Raw genomic sequence first — 20,835 nt, 5'->3', positions numbered from 1 at the left:
TCGTAATATATTTTGTACTACATCACAGTTGCTCAATTTAAAAGATAAATCGTATTTCTTTATTAATATGATTTAAAATGTACTTTCTCCGTCACATTTTGATTGTCTGGTTCATTTAACGAGGTTTGACTGCATTTATTTTTAATTTAATTTTTCATAAAATGCGTTAAAAGGGAGAAATAGTATTAAAAAAGATAAAGAAAAATATTATGATAAAAATGTTAAATTTTTATTAGGAAAAATTGCATATTTGGTCCTTGAGTTAAACTTAATTTTTATTAGGGAATCAACATGTTCATTACATGACAAACATAATCAGGAAGTATTTTTTTATCGCAGTTTGAGGAGATGAATACCTAATTTTTACTAAAAAGTTTCGCGATATGCGAAAATGGGTCGTTATATGGTTAAAATAGAGTAAATGAGCTGAATTTCTCGTTTTGCCCTCCATTTTAATGGCAACTTGATGTCAATGCTAACAGAGGACTAATATGGCTTAAATTTTAATAGTCGGAGAACCAGTTTGAGTGTAATTAAAAGTCATAGGACCAATTTAAGAAAAGATCAAAATTGGAGGACCATTTTAGAAATTAACTCTATGATTCATGTATAAGAGCATCTGTAATAGTGGGTTTTTTTGTGAGTTTTGAGGAGTTTTCACAAGTGTGATTAGGAAAAAAGAATATGAGAGGAGAAAGTGATAAGAATAGAAAAAAGAAAAAGAAAAAAAAAAGAAAACGAAAAAGACTGACGCAATCCAGTAAAAAAAATGAAATAAACGCGTCACAGGGCGCGTGCACGGTATACGTTTGTCTTCCCTTTCTCTTTGATGCAAACATTGTTCCAATAACTTATTTTTACAGTTGAACCTAACTCATTCTCTCTCCTTCTTCTCTTCCCTCTACATCATCTATCACTATTCCAAAAACATCTAAATAACCATTTTTATGGATGCTCTAATAGTCAAGGTACCAAAGTGAAATTTTCTCATTATTAAATTTGGTTGGTTGAAATACTACAATTCTGTCTATATAGTGCAGTCCCAAGGTTCACAGAACTTTAGGTCGGAGAAGGGCAATCACTCATTCTTAAAACCAGCGTTCTTAAGACCAAAGAGTCGGGCGGAGGGGGGGGGGGGAAGATCTCCATTCATTCATCACATGTATCCCATAGAGGGAACAAACACATATCACCACTTAGGAAGGCCAATTAATTTAGTAGAGAGTGTTAGGTAATGCAAATAAATATTTGCTTTTGTACATTCAATTTACAAAGCTTTAAGCATGGTCGAGGATAACTCCTAGTTTATCTCCAAGGCTACTAGCTTCTATAATTAACCAAATTAATAATAAAAGGTGACAGGATAATTGGGCATCAGCACCCGACCTGAATCATCAGCACTGGCCCTAAGGCAGTGAACGGACGTGAGAGGCCGTTACGCATTAAGTGGCGTTACCTCCTCAAGCGGCGTCACTTCCTCAAGTGGCGTCACCTCCTCAAGCGTCGTCACCTCCTCAAGTGGTGTCACCTCTCAAATTCCGTGAAAATAAAATAAAATAAAACGTTATTCCCTTAGGGCCAGCACGAGATCCGATCTCGCTAACTACCTGACGAGAGGGTGTTTTCTGGGTAAAGCTTAAGACTTTGCTACGAAAACACCACACTCTATTCTCTTAGGGCCAGCACGAGATCCGACCTCGCTAGCTACCTGACGGGAAAGTGTTTTTCTGGGTCAAAGCAGGAAGCATGATTTCAAAAAACACCACACTCTAGTCCCTTAGGGCCGGCACGATATCCAATCTCGCTACCTACCTGACGGGAGAGCTGATCTTTGACCGAGCCTACGGCTGGTCGAAGTGAGCTCGCGCATAAAACGACCAAAAACACAAAAAATCAAAAATCAAAAATCATGGCCAAGGCCTACCTCGGCCAAATTTGGTCGAGGCCTGACGTCGGCAAAAAATTGGCCGATGCCTGACCTCGGCAAAAACTTGGCCGAGGCTCACCTCCGCCAAAAATTGGCCGAGGCTCACCTCCGCCAAAAATTGGTCGAGGCCTGACCTCGGCCAAAATTAGCCGAGGCCTGACCTCGACCAAAATTTGGTCGAGGCCTCGCCCTCGCCTTGGCTACAATTCTCTTACCGTTTGAAAAAAAAACACATTTTTTACACACGTCTTTACTCCCAAACCACCTCAACCACTTTCGTTGGCTAGGGAGTGAGGGGACTGGTGACAGGATAATTGGGTATCAGCACTCGACCCGAATCATTAGCACTGACCCGAAGGCAGTGAACGGACGTGAAAGAGGCCGTTACGCATTAAAGCGGAGGAGCCACTCCAACGGCTCCTCAGTATTAATATCCACTTACTGAAGAACATTGAAGAGGTCACTTACTGCGCATGGAAGTGGAAGCAAAGAGTCGTTGCACTCAGGCATAGAAAAAGACACTCACACTCATAGAGTAGGGGAGGAAGATGGCTAAGACAAAACACTACTGTAAGAACTCATTTGTACTCTAACACACTATTGTACTCTTATATTGAGCTTCATAATACAAAATATACCGGTAACATTCTTACCGTCACAAGGGTTAAAATGGTTTTTTTTTAATCAATAATTGTGTACTTAAACCTTTTCAATTTGCCAAGACTTTGTGGTCTAGTAGCACCCGATTACACTCCCATGTGGAAGGGAGTGGGCTCGAGGTTTAGTGGGGGTGATATTGACTCTTTGTGCTTTAGTAGGTTGAGAAAGTAATTTAGATAAAATTTTACTTTCTGTCCTCTGATTATTATACATGAATCACATTTGATTTTTTACTATTACATTTTCTAATTAGGTGCATGACTATGTAATTTGTATCTCATTTGGTCCTGTCGTCCAATGTCCTTGCCAACTATTGCCAAAAGTGTTCCTTTCGAAAGGAGCACTACATTTGCTTCTTCTGGAAGGAGCACTTCTAGTAATAGTTGGTCGGGAAATTAGACGGCAGGACCAAATGTGATACAAATTACATAGTCATGCACCTAATGTCCTAATTAGAAAACATTAATAGTCAAGACCCAAATGTAATTCACGTATAATAGTCAGAGGACCAAAAGTGAAATTTATTCTTAATTTTATATTCCCCTAGCAAATTATTGTGTGGACACGATCCAAAGCGACATCGTTTTGTCGTTTAAAAGAAATCGTTAGTCAATAACGGTGTGATCTAGCTACTCAGTCGTTTATGTGTTAGAATAATGAACCTTCTATGATAAGATAATGTATTTTATAAGTTAGAATAATGTACTTTATGCTTTAGAATATTATATTTTATGTGATAGAATAAATGAATATTGTACGTACTTTATGTGATAATAATAAATATTTTGAAGTAAGATAATGTATTTTATGAGTTAGAATAATATACTTTATGTTTTAGAATAATGAACCTTGGGAGAAGAGAAGGAACCGGTGTCGTTTTTGGACCGTGGTCACTGCAGCTGTGTGGACCACGGTCCACGCAATAGTGATTGTTGAAGCCCCCCTCCCGGCCGTCGCCGAAACTAAACATGTCCTTAGCCCCTTGTATGGCACTTAACATTATGCTGGGCTATTGGTGCAAATAGTTTCTTGATAGTTCTCCCAGTAAAATACCAATATATTGATGATAGTGATAGAAAGTATGATCAAGTGGAAATGTATATATAACTTCATGAATACGAAATTTGGTAGGTTGGTTTATTTTAAGTTATATTTATTATATCTGATTATATTTGTATCATGCATGAATTAGCTTAACAATTACTCTGTATTTATTTTTAATTAAAGTGGATCCATTTTATTTTTTTTTTGGAATTAAAATTCATCAGTATTCATAGGTTGGTAGACACCGCTATTATGATATTTAATAATTTTTTGTGTTTTTTTTACAAGTTTTAGTAATTATATTTGTTGCATATTCATAATTTATATATTGGGAAATTTATCAAAAATTGGTATTGTGAGTGGTGATTCTATGGTACAAATATTTGTAAGGTCCATCTTTCATTTGAGTCGGGTCAAAGTGAATTCTGATTCTCTTGAGTGAGACAAAAAAAATTGATATGTTGTACATTTAAAATAGATAATGAATGAATTAAAAATTGAATTTTAAAGTATACTCATTTAAGTGGTTTGAAAAAGTCTTTGTTTTACATTGAAAAATGAAAACAAGTTTACACTAATATAAAGTTTAGATTGTATTAGGTATAAATCAAATTCTAAAATGAACTTGAAAATGTAAATCAAATTCTAAAATGAACTTGAAAACATTTGACTAGCCGCTAGTTGCTCCTTTAAACATGCATGCCAACTCAAAATATACAAATATATTAATGATAGTGATAGAAAGTATAATCAAAGTGGAAATGCATCTTTCTGGACTACCAAGGGAGGTGGATCATGGGCTATATGGTAAATGTTGGAGGGACGAATAGTTTTTTTTGTCAAACTGTAGAGCCTAAGGGAGGGTCAAAGACTCGGTAGAGAAAGGATTTTTTGTCAAACTGTAGAGCCTAAGGGAGGGTCAAAGACTCGGTAGAGAAAGGAGATTCTAAAGAATGATGGTTGAACTAAGCATGCAGTGAGAATTATGAACGAATGAATGCAACTGGGGAAAATACTACCTTCCTCATCATGAATTGTAAGTTTCTTACCAAATGTTTTGATTGTGTGGAGTTCTCTCATGTGCCGAGGGAAGAAAATAAATGCGCTGACTACTTGGCTAATCTTGGGCAAACTAATTTTAAAGGAACCAGGGTCTTGGAGGACATTGATTGGGCTCCTTCAGGCAAATGCTGGTGGTGCCAGTTTTAGAAAAATTAGATAATTTTGTCGTGTGAGCGACGAGGATCTCACCCAAATTATTTATATATATATTTATATATATATATATATATATATATATATATATATATATATATATATATATATATATATATATATATATAAAGTGGAAATGCATAGTTTGGTTTATTTTAAATTATATTTGTTATCCGATTATATGCGTATCTTGTATGAATTAGCTTAACACTTTTTTATTTAAAAAAAAATAAAACTGAGATTTTACTTAAAGAGAATCGACTTTTTTATTGGAATTATAATTCATTACTATTGATTGGTTGGTATATATCACCATTATGATGTTTGATAATTTTTTATATGCGTTTGTTTATTAAGTTTTAGTAATTATATTTGTTGTGTATTCATAATTTATATTCCCTCCACCATATTTTAACTGTCATTTTTATTATTTATTTGTTAAACGAACTATTTCTGTTTTCTTTTATTTTTTCATGTTTTTTTTTTCTTATAAATTTTAAATCTGGCTCTATGTGTGAATAATAATATTTTAATGTTAATTTTAAATTCTAAATATATAAATATTATATACTAATACTAATTTAAATATTGTGTAAAATTAAATTATAAACAACTTAAGTTACACATATAAATCTTTCTAATGGTTTGTTGGAAAGAGAGTAATGGCATAGATACAAAATTTTCAATGACATGTTAATTATGTTAAAGAACTAACTTATTTTGCAAAGATAGAAATAATTAAGAGATGAAATTTGTAAAAATTAATAATTACTACTTGTGACAAAATGTGGAATTGCCCATTTTATAAGCCCTCACATCTCGGTCCGACAATTTGTGGAGGGGTAATCATGGATTAATGGTGACTCATCTGATCAACAAAGACTAGACTTTTGCTCACTGTGCATAAAGAGACTCCTCATTTTGTGATATTGCTTCCACATTGTCGTGTGTGAAACTTGATCTCTTATAACAAATTTCACCATTGTGACTAGTTGAGTTGCACATAATCAATATTTGTGACAAGGTTGAATCGCCCAGCCCCTCACACCCCGGCCAGACAGTTTGTGGAGGGACAAATCATGGTGACTCAACTAATCAACAGATGCTAGACTTTTGCTCATTGCGCACAAAGAGTCTCCCTCATTTTGAGAGGTTGCTCCTTCACTGCTGCGGGTGAGACTGGATCATTGGTTTTTTGTGACAAATTTTATCCATGTGACTAGTTGAGTAACCACGTAGGCAATAAATAATCAATACTTGTGACAAAAGTTAAAAACGTCTACCCTAGGCGCCCTACACTTTGACCCGACCGTTTACAAAGGGATCAATCATTGTGATTCAACTTACTAATAGAAGCTAGACATTTACTCACGGAGCACAAATAAACTCCTTATTTTGAGAATTTATTCCATACTACTATGAGTGAGACTTGATCTATTGTAAAAGATTTCACCTATGTAACCACTTACACGTTACATGCGGGCCATTAGCAATCAATACTGTGTACTGCGTTGATGGGACGGTTGCAAAGTTTTAAACAAACTTTCCTCATGTTTTTCCTCCCAAACTTTCCTCATGTTTCAATAGCTGTGTTGATGTGATTTGTAATCTAATTTAGATTGTTTTTTCATTGTTTGTATTAAATAAAACAAATTAATTAATAGAAATTTGATTTGAGAGATCCAGTAACATATAATATAAGCCTCTTCTTCTTCTACCAATCAAATAAACCCCCAAAACTCTCCCTCCAAAGTCTCACACCCTTTCTCTAGCTTGTCAGTTACCTTATCTGCACAGAGGGAATTAGGAAACGCTACTCTCCCTCTGTTTTTCCACCGGAGAAAATGAGAAATAACCACCGACCTACCTTTGTTTGCCGGGAAATTCCGGGACTCGACTTGTCCACAAATGCTCGGAATTTCGAACCGGAACACCGGAGAAACAATTGGCTCACTATGTCCGGCGCCGGCAATTTCGCTTGCATTTCTCTGGCGGAGAAGCGCGAGGAGAAGGAATTCTCGCCGACGCCAGCTCAGCTCCTCAAGCATCCCTTGGCAATGCTCGCTTTGGCTCCGAAAGACGTCGCGCTTTTCGCCGCCGGCGCCATGGCTGGGGCCGCTGCCAAAACTGTTACTGCCCCCCTTGACCGGATTAAACTCATCATGCAGGTGTTTGTCTGGTTTAACTTAAGCCTTCTTCTTCATTTTCCTTTGGCGGGGATATTGATGCCAAACATTAGCCTGGTTTAACAATATTTGCTAGTTTTCTCCTCTAATTTTATCAAAGTTGAGGACGTTTTGTCTTCGGAGTTTATAGCTAATGTTTTTATAATCTGCTTCTTTGTGGCTGGTAGTTGTCACTGCATTTATAGTGAACTTTTGAATTTAGCCCATTTAGATAAGGATAATGACTTAGTTGATTGAAGTTTTGAATGTTTGTCATTATTGAAAACTGGATTCTATTTTATTGCAGCATTGTTAGAGAAGGGTTTTCGAGGTTTTTTAGCCTTTTAACTTGATATGGACTCTACTTCACTGAAGATTTAAAAATAAACAATATTGATTTACTTGTGGAAGTAAATATAAAAATAAAAAAAGCTACCAGGTTCATGTCAAGAGTTGTATCTATGCTGTGGGTGATTTGTAGGGTGATATATTGGAGTATCTTTTTATAATTTAAAGTTCAGCTATAATTCTCTAGTATCACTTCCCCATTACATTTAATTAGTGTTTCACCCCCATCATGTCTTGGCATGTTGTCTTTGTTTTAGTTTCCTGCAAATGATTGTTCATTTATGAGTTTCCATCCTGCTACCTGTATTTGGTTTTAGACACATGGATTAAGAGCTGGGGAAGAAAGTGCAAAGAAGGCAATTGGTTTTATTGAGGTATTTATTTATTTCTTACTTACTATTAGTTAGTATATATCCCTAAGACTACTCCCCGTATTCCCCAATTGTTCCAGTAATGCCTTTGACTTGCAGGCAGTTACCTCAATTGGGAAGGCGGAAGGGATTAAAGGGTATTGGAAGGGGAATCTTCCACAGGTATTTTGCTTCTATCACCTGCTAAGCTACTTCAATATTCAGTCGTAAATTTCTATGGATGTAATTGCTGAGTATGACCTTTAGTCTTTAAAATTGAGATTATGACAGATTTTCTTCAACTGTTTAGGTGATAAGAATCATACCATATAGTGCAGTTCAGTTGTTTGCCTATGAAACCTACAAGGTACGAAACCTTTTTCACAAGTATTTGAATTGTATTTTTATTTCAAATTTAAGCCACTTAACATGGATACTTTGTCAGAAAATTTTTACGGGAAAAGATGGTGAGCTCTCTGTGATTGGAAGACTTGCAGCAGGTGCTTGTGCTGGCATGACTTCAACTTTTGTAAGTTGTGAAACTAAACTGTGAACTGTCAAAGTTGTGCTAATATGCTGAATTCTAATCGGACATCATATACTTGAGAATGTGGTTAAAGAAATTCTATGGTGTAGAAAATAAATGAAATTGAAGAAATTTAGATCTGTAAGAGATTATATTGGAAAAAGTAAGGAAGGTCCGAAGGTTAAGATTAGTCTTTAACGTGCTCATCACTGCTTAGGATGATGTAGGCTATTCTTAATATTTAAGGCATGTAGTGGTATGTAAACCCCGGCCAAACAACGAAACCTATTTTCCGGTTAAGTAGGGTCAGCTACATTGGTTCTTTGGTGGAAATCCACTCTATTTAGATTATATTTTAAAATAGCTTGCAAAATATATGGATATGAGTGCTGGTGAAGCTCATAAAACCATGTATGAGAATCAGGAATATTGGATCCTAAGGAAGTTGCTAAGATTGTGATTTTATATTAAGGCCAATATGAATAAGCTTATTTCAGGCCAATATGAATAAGCTTATTTTCAGCTTTTATCTATTACAGTAGGTACTTATACTGGTTTTTTACTGTGTTTGGATTAACTTAATAAAAGAGCTTGTCTTCTTGAAAATGCTATTTTCACCTTATTTCCATAAGCTTTTTCAAGTAACTATTAGAAAAAGCTGAAAATAGCTTTTCAAAGGCAATTAAATAATGAGAAACCCTTATAAGTTGTGTTGGCCTTAATTCAAGCTATTTATCCAAACTGTGCCAAAGTGGTAGTTGAGAATAAAAACAGACAGGAAGTATATCACAAGGTAATAAGAAAATTCCAATTTAGTGAAGAAGTATGCTCCACCTGTAGTGTTGCTGTCATGGCTTTATGTAATAAGAAATATGTTGTTCAACACCCTTTAACTTCCTATAGTTCAAGTGTGAGTTTTTTTTTTTTTGAAAATTAGTTCAAGTGTGAGTTAATTACCAATTTAGTTCCTAACTATGATTCTAGACATATGGGAATTTCTGAAATTTTACCTAACCTCTTTTCTAGTATTGGTTTGGAACTATTCATGAAACATTATATTCTCCCCCTCCCCTCTGAACCACTGCCTATATTTTTTGTTATCACCCCAATATCTTTGCTATCTATATCTTGTATGTTTGACAGGTTACCTATCCATTAATATCTTGTTTATTTGGCAGGTTACCTATCCATTAGATGTTTTGAGGCTGAGATTGGCTGTTGAACCCGGTTATAAAACTATGACAGAGGTAAGATGAGCTGAAATTATACTTGCTGTGCATAGATCTCATAAATGAGCCTTGGACTCTAGGCTGCTTTGTTTGTTTTTAAATGCGAGAAATATGGTTGTTCTGTTAGCATTTTCGCAGTTTGTACCTAAAGAAAAATAAATCATGCAATTATCACATAACCATTCAATCAAGTAAAATAGGAGGCAGTTCTATGTCAAATTGGTGAGTCTTAAGGTTAAAGGTTCAAACTCTGAATGTATCAAATGAATGGTTCGGTGGCCATTGCATTTCTATAAATTTAAAGTCCTATCTATGTGTTGTAAAAGATAAACAATCATGCCAATATTAATTTGGATTCTATTAATATCTTTCAGGTTGCTCTTAACATGCTGAAAGAGGAAGGAATTGCATCCTTTTATAATGGTCTAGGACCTTCTCTAATTGGAATAGCACCATATATTGCTGTGAACTTTTGCGTTTTTGACCTGTGAGCCTATGTTTTTTAAGTGATCACTTTATGATTGTCTACCTATGGAATATATATTTATAATTTATTTTTTGGTTTTTGTGAATATCAGGGTGAAGAAATCTCTGCCAGAGAAATATCAGAAGAGCACTCAAACATCACTAGTTACAGGATTGATTTCTGCAACTGTGGCCACACTCACATGCTATCCATTGGACACAGTAAGAAGGCAAATGCAAATGAAGGGTACACCTTACAAGACAGTTTTGGATGCTTTCCTAGGTAAACTGGCATTAAAACGTATTCATTCTTAATATCAATCTTATCTTTGAATAAGTTGCTTTTTCAGCTTTCTCCTTATTGGAAATTGCAAGAACTACTAAATGTTTCTATTGGTAGGTCATAAGCCTAACTGTCGTAGTTCTTTGTCACAGTAGTCCCCTGACTCATAAAATAGTAAAAATGCATGCAAGAGATTCAATGTTCTATATTCCTTTACTTGCAATTGGATCGATCATGTATACAATTACACAGCCTGAGATCTATAGTTTTGATTCTCGAAGTGGAACTGTATTTACTATTTTAATTAAATTTTTAATGAATTTGTTTTTAAGAGCATATGTCAAAGTCCAAAATGTTTAGTATGGTATGAGCTTTTGAATGCTACTATCACAAATTTTGTTTACTTCTATAATTTCATGTATTCTAAGTTTCATATTTTATGAAGTGGCGACGACGCATCTTTGGCAATTTGAATGGTTCTTGCTAATTTAGTTGAAACTTATTCAGGTATATTGGCACGCGATGGTGCAGTTGGACTGTATAGGGGCTTTGTGCCAAATGCTCTGAAGACTCTGCCCAATAGCAGGTCTATCTTTCTTCCTGTTGCATATTTTTTCTTAAAGTGTTTATAAATGCATATCTTCTTGAATCTTGAAGAATGGTATGCCAAACCTCTTAATGAGCACTGCCTGCAAATAAAAATGGTGTCAATTAATTACTTACACTTCATGTATTGGCTGTCTAAGTTCCTGCAACTCAATTGACACTGTAATTTCCTTAAGAATATTAGCAAAAAGTGCATTTTCCTATTTCGGTGTTTCCAACTGGATTACAATATCAGGCCAGTTCTGATACCATAATGCCTCACCAGACCCTACCATTTCATGATTAAACCTTTTCACCCTCTTTTTCTTAAAGCTTCGATGAATAATGTTACGGGATTGTTAGCACTCTAAGACTATTCTGCTATTTGATTTTCTCACTATAATTGTGTCTATGTTCTTTCCAGCATAAGGCTTACAACTTTCGACACTGTGAAGCGACTGATTGCAACAAGTGAAACGGAGTTCCAAAAAATTGTGGAGGAAAATCGCAAGAAGGAAGAGCAAATCTCTGATGATTGTAAGGCTTAAATCTCGAGTTTGGTGTACTTTCGAGACAATATTGGTGTCACCATTATTTTTTTGCCCAGTGCTTCTGCTGGGGAAAGCATTGCTTAAAGCATTTGTATGAAACTTGAGCTGCTAGTATAGTGCTTTAGTATCTGGAGCTCTAATTTTTGTAGAACAGTCAAAGTTTAGTGCCTACATTCTACTCATTCTTCGTTTCTTGTAATATTTCTGCCTACAGAACTTAGTGATGCTCTTAGCTTGGTCATTGCATCCTTCCATAGTCGTCTTTTTTATTATTATTGTTGTTGTTCTGAGAATGATCTTATTATTTATCAATTTATTATATTTAAAGTACTGACTCTCTTACAATGTGTAGTATCTGTTCATAGTTACTTTTTCAACCTATTGAAGCATAAAGAGTCAACAATTGCCTCCACTGAGTTTCAAACTCACTTTTCGCCATGTGGAAGTGTAAATCGGGTGCTACTAGACCACAAGGTCTTTGGCGAATTTTAGTGTACCTAGAATACAGAGTCTTTACGGTCCTTCAAGTTTAAGGTTCTTTAGAAAGAACATTGAACTTGTCTCTTAGATCATTTAACTTTGTTGTGGTTAGTGATTTGGTGAAGATGTCTGTCAGTTAGTTTTTTTGTAGATATGTAGTTTACTTGTAGTTCTTTTGATGCTATTTTGTTACGAACAAAATGGTAGTTGTTGAGTTAATTAATTGTCAAAGGTTCTTTAGTGGTCAATAAAGAGATCATCGTGTTGTACTGGGGCCTTTGAATAGATAGAGATTTTGTTCATCCAAACTAATTGGTCAGTCGACTTTTGCAAGAAGTCCAAATAAAATCTTGACTTTGCCATGATACTCACTAGTAGTGGATTCTTCTTAGCGCAAAGATGGCAAATAAAATCTTGACTTTGCCATGATACTCACTAGTAGTGGAATCTTCTTAGCGCAAAGACGGTAGCAGATGACAAATTATGTTATGGACCTGGGTCCACCTTGTAAGGTGGACTCGAGTTCATGTTCACAATTTAAAAACTCTATATTTACAATTTTAGAATTTTATGTTCACAATATTAAAACTCTATTTTCACAATTTTAAAACTTTATATTCACAATTTTAAATCTCAATATACAAAATTACATTACTCAATATTTACAATTTTTGAACTTTATATTCACAATTTTGTTATATAGATTCAAAAATTGTGTTATACTATTGAATATAGAGTTGTGAAATTGTGAACATAGAGTTCTAAAATTATGAACATATAGTTCTAAAATTGTGAACATGGACATGGGTCCACCTTGCAAGATGAACCCGTGTCCATGGCATAACAACTGGCAGCAGACTATGGAGACTCAGATATCGTGCATGAGAAGAAAACCCAAAGGTGACCTCAATAGTCTGCCATTGGGCCCAAAACATGGCATGTTTGTTTCCCATTGGGCTCAGGACACTGCAACATACAAAACTTAATCAGACAGAGATGAGATGAGATGAGATGAATATAGACAAAATAAAAGAATTCTAAAGGACCAACTTTTCAATCGCAGGATCGGCTACAATGGAATACTCATCCAGAGCCTTAATAAATGAAGTTGGGCATTGTAACGTGCCATTAGCATATCCATTGACATTTTGACCACAGACAAAGAGAACAAGTTGAGCCTTCTGCAACAAATAGTTTGGGAAAGTAAGCTTAATGGAGATAAAGTGATGAGTTGTTTGTAGAGTACGAGTTCCTGATGTTGTAGTTTGTATTATTATTATTATTATTATTATTATTATTATTATTATTATTATTATAATATAGTGGGATAACCACTAATATAGGCATTTCATGGGCATGTATTACACTTTACAAGTAGTTGGGTTAGTGGGTGGCTTATGTATATGATCTTGTATATATAGCCACTTATGCAAATGTATAAGGCAACCAAGAATATAATGGATTATGTCTAGAGACATTCTCTCTTTATCTTTCTTTTCTAAAGTTACATTATAACTCGAAGCATAGTCATTTGGAGTTGAGCTGTTACTAGAAGCACATCAATGTCTCTTCTCCCCTCACTTTCTAGAGTTTAGCTCTTGACTCGAAGAAGAGCAACACATATAACAAGGTTGTATCAGAATATTTATCGGGCCTGCGATTGAATAGGCAATATCGGAGATGGTACGAGAAGAGGAGATAGTGTCACGAGCCGAAGGGGTGGGGGTTGATGGCCACAGTGATTTTTTTTTTCTTTTGTGTGTGTGTGTGTGTGTGTGTGTTTAGGGTATTTATTGGGACTGTGGTTAAATATTCAAAATTAGAGATAGTGCCAAAAGAGGAGATGGTGTCACTGGCGAAAGGCGGTGGGGTGGTAGGGGTTAGTGGCGACGACAATGTGTTTTTCTTTTTTAAATATTTTTTTTTTTCTTGGTAGGATTTGTGGCCATGGTTCTTTTAGTCAATAATTCTGAGAATGATCTTAAGGAGAAAGAATTGTAACTTGGCTAGAAAACAAAGTCCTAATTACACCAAAAGTTAATAAGTTACAAGTAGTAAATAAATCACAATTTTATTTTCTTATACCCTCATATATTTTCGAAAACCAATGTAAGCTTCTGCCCAATCATCCCTTGGTCACCATGCTTGAAGGAGTGTATGGAAGATATCCCCAATATTGCATGGAACGACGGCGTTCTCTAGATAAGCCGTAAGGTCAAAACACATTACAAACTTACAACCGTTCCATATATACGAGTCGATAAACTTTGACTCTTCTGACTTCTCCCACCCAGACCGACCCAGTCAACCCTTCTTACCGCCTGGAGCTATACTGTAACATGCTTTCTCACCGCCTCTGCTTTTCTCTCTCACCTTCCGACCTCAAACGCTCCATTCCTATCTCGCGCGTTCCACTACACCCTCTATATGTCGCTCAAGTGCGCCCATATCAAGTTGCACTCGCAGCAAATAATGCCATTAATGGGACAGAAAATGGCGCCGTTCGTTTCAAAGAGAGCGGTGAAGCTTCGGATGAGGAAGCGTCTCTTCCGGCGGGGCTCCGGCAGGATCTGATGCCGAACCACGTGGCAGTTATAATGGACGGGAATAGACGGTGGGCTCGGACGAGAGGGTTGCCTGTGGCTTCGGGTTATGAAGCGGGCGTTCAGGCTCTGAGGAGATTGGTGAAGCTTTGCTGCAAGTGGGAGATTAGGGTTCTCACCGTTTTCGCTTTCTCATTGGATAATTGGTTTCGACCCAAAGTGAGTTCGAAATAAATTTTTAAAAAATTACTGAAATTTTATTTTCAAGTTAAAAATATTTGTTTTGTTCGTATGAAAATGAGTTAATATCCAATTTAGCCCTCCATTATAGTTATTTTTTTCTATTTAGTCTTAAATGATTTTTGTGTTTAATTAGCTGCTGGACTTTGATAGTTTTACTCAATTGAGTCTTCTATTTCTATTAGGATAACTTGATAATTTTACTTTTGCTAATACCAATTTAGTCCTCAACTATAGTAGTTTTATCTAATTTAGTCTTCGACTATAATGATTTTTTTTATTTAGTTGTTGATTCTAATAGCCAAGGACTCAATTAGGTAAAATCATAGCACAAAAAGTCATGATTAAATTGAGAAAAACCAATACAGTGGATGACTAAATTGAGTATTAACTCGTATGAAAATTCATTTTCTTATATTTTAGTCTTATTGCATTATGCATTCGGATTGCACAGGTAGAAATTGACTTTTTGATGGGCTTATTCGAAAATGGACTGAATAGTTTACTTGAAGAATTTGCAAGGTGAGTTTCTGATATTTCAGGAATTTAATTTTAGAAAATATGGTCACTCTTATCTATAATATTTCCTGCAAATATAGACTGCCATAATATGGAATTCTTTACTCTTTAGGCATAAACATGAAGGGTAAAGCATTAGGTATCCACGAAGAAACAAGAATTAACATAAAGAAGATAATGGTGGTGTTTGGTAAATAGTTGTTAGTAAATTGGGTTAATAGATTTGACTAGTTCATAGTATTAGCTATTGTAGAAAAATGTTTGGTAAATTAGCTGATAGCGGATTACATGCAAAATGACTTTCTCAAAAAGTTGATCGAAAATGTTGCTTTGAACAACTTTTTGAATTTTAGCGTTTTGGAACAATAAACTGTTACAAAAAAACTAATTAATCAAACACTTATATTAATTGTTTAACCAAGTCAAACAACTAATAGTAGTCAAATAAGCCAAAATTGGTTGATAAGTTAACTATGTTACCAAATAGGGCCAATATGGATGAATTTTGAGGGTACATACCTTGTTGGGCGGAGGCCAGTAAGCGCCAAGTCTAACACTTGGCTTGTTGGACGGAAGCCGGTAAAGGGTCAATCACGTAAGTGGTAAGCACTTGATCCTAGCAAGTGGTATTAGAGCCAAGTCACGGGCCGGTAGAATGCCAAGTCCAGCAATGGTTCTCCACATAATATAATGGTTAGATAATATGTTGTTGCAACAGGCACTACAAACTAATGTTAAATCTGTGGCTTTGTGATATTGGTTTTGCCATCTGTTGTTTCTCATGTGTAATATCGGTTTTCAACAGAGCAGAGATTCGTATATCTGTAATTGGAGACTCCACTAAGCTCCCCAAGCCATTACTGCGAGTGCTAAGCAATGCAGTGGATTCAACAAAAAATAATTCACGGCTTCATCTCATTGTGGCAGTTAGTTATAGTGGGCAGTACGACGTTGTACAAGCTTGTCAAAGCATAGCCCAAAAGGTAAAGGATGGTAAGATTGAGCCCAAAGATATCGATGGCTTTCTAATTGAGCAGGAACTACAAACGAGCTGTACTCACTTTCAGTACCCTGATTTATTGATTCGAACTAGCGGGGAGCTTAGAATTAGCAACTTCATGCTCTGGCAGTTGGCATACACAGAACTGTTTTTTTCGCAATCGCATTGGCCTGATTTTGGAGAGGCCGAGTTTTTAGAGGCATTGTACTCTTTCCAGCAAAGGCAGAGAAGGTATGGTGGGCAAAAATCTTGAGTTCTTTGTTCCCTCTGGTGGGATCCAAAAAATAATGATGCAGAATTGAACTATGACTTTGATTCATTATATACTGTTGACTGCATGAGGATTTGCAATCAGTAACAGGGCTGCCATGATGCCGTGATATTCAGAAGTTATGGATCTAGCAAATGGATGGCCAACCTTATGGTATTTTGTTTATCAGCTACTCAACCCTAGATGGCTATCTCAATTGTTATACCATGGACCAGAGTTCATATTGCATTGTGAACTTTGGTCCAAAAATTATGTGTCTGCAATTAACACACTGTAGTTAATAATTTCTGTACATGTAAACACATTGAAGACACATGATAATTACATAACTACCGACACAAATTGTTAACTGCAATTACAAAATAGGTTGACTACAACTTAACATGTTATGTGTCGGCAGTTAATATATTCTGTACCTATAGCTAATAGTTTATGTGTCCGTAATTATCATGTTATGTGTTTGTAATTAGTGAGGTTATCATGTTATATGTCTGTAATTAGTAGTTACCCAACTGTTGGTACAGAATCTGAAGATTATTTTAATGTAAGGTAGACTCTGATCCATGATATAATTTGCCGGCTATCCTATCTCCCAACTCCAAGTAATATAAGGGCTTTTTCTTACACATCTAGATCATCAAGTTCATTCATCATGAACTTCTAAGTAGCTTGTCTTTTCACGAACTGCATAACACTATGTGCTTGAAGTCTTTGATCTTTGTGGCCTTTGTTTGATACCCTATTGAAGTGCCTGAGATGCTGGACTATGGCTCAAGCTTCACCTATCTGAAGAAGAGAAAACTGCATGGAATGAGAGATAATTTGCTCCTCTTCTGTATGTTTCTGTATCTTCTATTTATTGTTTATCTGTGTAGGAATATTCTTGTTGGTTGGCAAACCATTTACATAGAAATTGTACTTTCTGGAAGTCAGATTCTTGAAATATTACATCCAATCTGAGACCTCTGTTACAACAACAACAAAAAAAAAAGAAGAAAGAAGCAGCTTTTATTTTGTTTTATTTGAGGGCATGAAACATATATTTCCCACTTTCCCAGGATTTATTTTGATTATAATATTGCTTACTTGAATGCTGGCAAAATAGAATAAGGCTAACCTCAACCCAGCAAGTGCATGCACTTGCTGGGTGAGTTTTTACTTTTGTTTTGTTTTGTTTTTTTTTTTTTTTTCAGTGTTGCTGTTAATATATTAATTTTTTTAATGTGATGTGAAATTTGGGCCCACTTTTAAAAGTTGATTGGATTTGCAGGGATGTAGTGTGAATAGTAAATGATTTGTAAATTTGGTGATGTGGAGGTGGGACCCATTTTCAAAAGTGAGAGAGTATTGAGTGATAAGGATAGTCTAAGTGAATAACACCAAATGGTAAATGGCCAATAACATTCATAATTAGAACTGCAGTGATAATAGGAGAAACTAAAGATCAAAAGGATACAAAATACCATAAGTTCATAATATAGGTGCAAATGTATATACAGAAATTCATCCAGATCTATGTAGATAGGAGTCATATCTTGCCCTGTGATAATTTTATGATCCTGCAATGTCACCTAGCATGGTAAGCATACACAAGATATAATCCGTATGTTATAGTCGACCTATAATATAAACGTACAGCATCCAGCACCCGCCATGGATAACATGGATCACAAATAACTTTAGTCGTCATCTTCATCGTCATCCTCTTCTTCCTCGTCATCTTCCTCCTGCACAGAAAATACGTACAGAAGATAAATCACACAATAGTGATCCGAATAAGTGGGTATCTCGGGAATTACTATGTCACAACATTCAATTAACCTAAATACAGAGTAGTAAGAGGTAACCCCAGCCAAGATGACAAGAGATCTATGCTTGTAACCACAAGGTCACGAGTTCGAATCTTTGCGCCCTCGGTTTGAGCCGATCAGTTATGGGTAACTTACGCTGGTTTACTTCCTTGTGGTCCTTTGCTGACTATGGTCACAAGGCGGGGTTTACACACTTGAAAGGGTTGTGAGGTTTCCCTTGTAATCCAAAAAAAAAATACGGAGTAGTATCTTCGGGAAATACCTGCCCACTTTCCTCGTCCTCATCGTGCACTTCAGATTTTGACTTTTCTGATTCTTCATCAGCCTCATCAGCTGAGCTTTCCTGCCAATTAAATGGGCAAAGAGACAAGTCAATAAACACTTCTAAGTTTTACACTACAATTCTCACGGGACAATGCTTCTGGATGAAGACAAGAGATGGTAGGAAGATTCACCTGCTTCTTGTTATAGGCATTCATTAGCTTTTCATAATCAGCCTTCCTTGCAGCAGCCTTTGCTTCGAAAGGAGCTTTTTCCTAAAGACCAGTATGTAAGGGTAAGTTGTATCTGTTATATGAGTTTGATGCTTTCTCTCTCATCTTCCGATTTCAAATAAAAATATTCAAATTTATGCAAGATCAAGTTTAGGATATATGTATCATTTAAAAGGGATCCTTGCACTAGCATGCACTTTACATATTCCAATTAGTCTTCAATGAACACTCTTCTTTATCACCATCAGTTTATAACCAGAATACCGCATGGAATGAAAATTACTAGTTTACTACTCAGTCACCTAGTATGCTGCTAAAATGTATAAGCTTTTTTGTTTAATTGGGTGATTAGCCTGAGTAATGAATAGTAAAACAGCTTTTCATAGTCATAGGTGTCCAAACCAATCATGCTTAGAAAGAAAGAAAGAAAAAAACCACAGGAAAGATCGAAAGACTTCGCCCACAATAAATTTGGTTAGGGAGAAGGCCTCAAATACTTACAGCTGCAGTCATTGATTTCCACTTCTCTCCCCCAGCTTTCCCGACCTTAAGACACAACATAAACCAAATAATAATTCAGTCTTCAGAACTGAGTTACAAGCAGATAAACATTTAGTGTATGTGTAACCACAATTAACTTACAGCTGATACAGCCTTCACATTGGGATTTTCTTTTTTAAATGTCTTCCGGAACTCCTCGCTGCAACACCAAATTAAGTCAGATGATACTAGGTAGACCTCACAACATTATGTGTAAATTTTTTTTTTTTTTTTTTGAGTACTACTGGTGTAAATTATCTCAAAAACATCATGGGAAAGAATCATTACAGGAATACAAAGAAAGCACTTGGTGGCCTCTTGGGCTTGTTAGGGTCTTTCTTAGCCTTCTTCTCCTTGGCTTTTCCCTTATCTGCCTTCTGGGCAGCCTTTCTCTTCCCAGCCTTTCTGAAAATAATAGAGATACACATGATCCATCACTATAACATTCCTGCTCTCACTGTACCCACCACCGATGTTAAAACCAAATTTATAAACAAAATTCACTAGCACAGCAGCTAACTTCATCAAAACACACAAAGGTAGAAGCAATATAGTCTTCCCATTACTTTATCCTGGCACGAATAAAATCAACGTATAACTTTGCGATATTGCTAACCTGTCATCAACAACAGGCTTCAATGCCGCTTTTGTTTCTTTTCTTGATGCTGCTTTCCCCTTTGCATTCTTCATTGTTCAACGCAAACTGCCTATACAAGTGCAGCAGTCTTGGATTTAGCAGCTAACGTAGTGGAAAACAAATAAATCGCATTGAAAATCAAAGGCAAACATAATTCTCGACTTCTTTCTCTCATGTATAGAGTCAATGCACAGAAATGGTTAACCACTATGCTATGCAATAGTGGGCAAATATTGCAACTTTGCATAGTATGTAAAATTCTAAAAATTGGGATAGAAATCAAAGAATGAATGAAACTCAACTTTCTCCTAGAATTAAGTAAATATGAAATTTATAAGTTCACTGTGCTAAAACAAATATATTAAATTCAGGAAAGTAAAGAATATTACTACCATCAATGGTTCAACATAGAGGATCAGGAATCTTATTCGTTTCATTGCCAGAGAAGAATAAGAGAAAATGAACACACAAAAAAAAAAAGCGATTAATCTCTATCTTCTATTATCAATAAAGTCAACAGGGAAGAAAATATTTATTTATTTTTCCTAAAAATAATGAAACCCTTTCCACAAACACTTAACTAAACAATAACGCTGCATCAACATAATTATATGAAAGCAAATAATTAAAATAATTGGATTGTAGTATTTCAACCAAAAATCCAGAAAATTCACAGCTCAAGCAACTACTTTGAAGAAAGAAAAATTCAGGAAATCTAGCTCGAACCTAATTATAGTTATAATCCATGGTGCTAGTAAATAGAAAAATTTACAAAAGAAAAATTAGGGGAAAAATAAACCTTGAGAGATAAGGAGTGATCGGCGATCACGGAGCCAGAAGAAGAAAACAGAGCAGTGAGGGCCAAGAAGAGAGAAGAGAAGAATGAAGAAACAGACCGGGCGGTTTTGGACTGATGTCTGTCTGCTCGCTTGTCAGCCGTAGATCAAGAATA

At 35.7% G+C, this 20,835-nt stretch overlaps 3 protein-coding genes across 3 annotated transcripts; 2 read left to right on the top strand and 1 right to left on the bottom strand.

Moving 5' to 3' along the window:
- Positions 1-6,564: 6,564 nt before the first annotated feature.
- LOC115998074 (probable envelope ADP,ATP carrier protein, chloroplastic) lies at positions 6,565-11,678 on the top strand. The gene is made up of 10 exons (XM_031237542.1): positions 6,565-7,014; positions 7,677-7,733; positions 7,830-7,892; positions 8,020-8,076; positions 8,155-8,238; positions 9,414-9,482; positions 9,839-9,951; positions 10,043-10,212; positions 10,720-10,798; positions 11,222-11,678. Exons 1-10 carry the CDS (start codon positions 6,691-6,693, stop codon positions 11,343-11,345), a joined length of 1,140 nt encoding a protein of 379 aa, XP_031093402.1. The 5' UTR covers positions 6,565-6,690; the 3' UTR covers positions 11,346-11,678.
- A 2,330-nt stretch (positions 11,679-14,008) lies between these two features.
- Positions 14,009-16,989, top strand: LOC115998443 (dehydrodolichyl diphosphate synthase 2-like). Its single transcript, XM_031238023.1, has 4 exons — positions 14,009-14,590; positions 15,066-15,133; positions 15,936-16,361; positions 16,518-16,989. The coding sequence occupies exons 1-4, from the start codon at positions 14,168-14,170 to the stop codon at positions 16,582-16,584; spliced, it is 984 nt and encodes a 327-aa protein (XP_031093883.1). The 5' UTR covers positions 14,009-14,167; the 3' UTR covers positions 16,585-16,989.
- An 819-nt stretch (positions 16,990-17,808) lies between these two features.
- On the bottom strand, positions 17,809-20,835 carry LOC115998257 (high mobility group B protein 1). The gene is made up of 8 exons (XM_031237778.1): positions 20,683-20,835; positions 19,863-19,953; positions 19,535-19,651; positions 19,349-19,406; positions 19,208-19,252; positions 18,668-18,748; positions 18,475-18,555; positions 17,809-18,128 (listed from the first exon to the last, which is right to left on the bottom strand). Exons 2-8 carry the CDS (start codon positions 19,934-19,936, stop codon positions 18,081-18,083), a joined length of 504 nt encoding a protein of 167 aa, XP_031093638.1. The 5' UTR covers positions 19,937-19,953; positions 20,683-20,835; the 3' UTR covers positions 17,809-18,080.

Source organism: Ipomoea triloba, chromosome 12 (genome assembly GCF_003576645.1).
Source record: "Ipomoea triloba cultivar NCNSP0323 chromosome 12, ASM357664v1".
Taxonomy (NCBI): Eukaryota; Viridiplantae; Streptophyta; class Magnoliopsida; order Solanales; family Convolvulaceae; genus Ipomoea; species Ipomoea triloba.
Note: the sequence above shows the minus strand (reverse complement) of the source record. Positions and strands in the feature narration are given on the sequence as shown.

Coding starts and splice junctions, on each gene's coding strand:
- LOC115998443 (XM_031238023.1), top strand. CDS start 14,168: ATGCTTTCTCACCGCCTCTGCTTTTCTCTCTCACCTTCCGACCTCAAA. Junction 14,591..15,065: donor ATAATTGGTTTCGACCCAAA/GTGAGTTCGAAA, acceptor CGGATTGCACAG/GTAGAAATTGACTTTTTGAT. Junction 15,134..15,935: donor TTACTTGAAGAATTTGCAAG/GTGAGTTTCTGA, acceptor GGTTTTCAACAG/AGCAGAGATTCGTATATCTG.
- LOC115998257 (XM_031237778.1), bottom strand. CDS start 19,936: ATGAAGAATGCAAAGGGGAAAGCAGCATCAAGAAAAGAAACAAAAGCG. Junction 19,652..19,862: donor AAGCCTGTTGTTGATGACAG/GTTAGCAATATC, acceptor TATTATTTTCAG/AAAGGCTGGGAAGAGAAAGG. Junction 18,556..18,667: donor ATGCCTATAACAAGAAGCAG/GTGAATCTTCCT, acceptor TTTAATTGGCAG/GAAAGCTCAGCTGATGAGGC.
- LOC115998074 (XM_031237542.1), top strand. CDS start 6,691: ATGAGAAATAACCACCGACCTACCTTTGTTTGCCGGGAAATTCCGGGA. Junction 7,015..7,676: donor GGATTAAACTCATCATGCAG/GTGTTTGTCTGG, acceptor ATTTGGTTTTAG/ACACATGGATTAAGAGCTGG. Junction 10,799..11,221: donor AAGACTCTGCCCAATAGCAG/GTCTATCTTTCT, acceptor TGTTCTTTCCAG/CATAAGGCTTACAACTTTCG.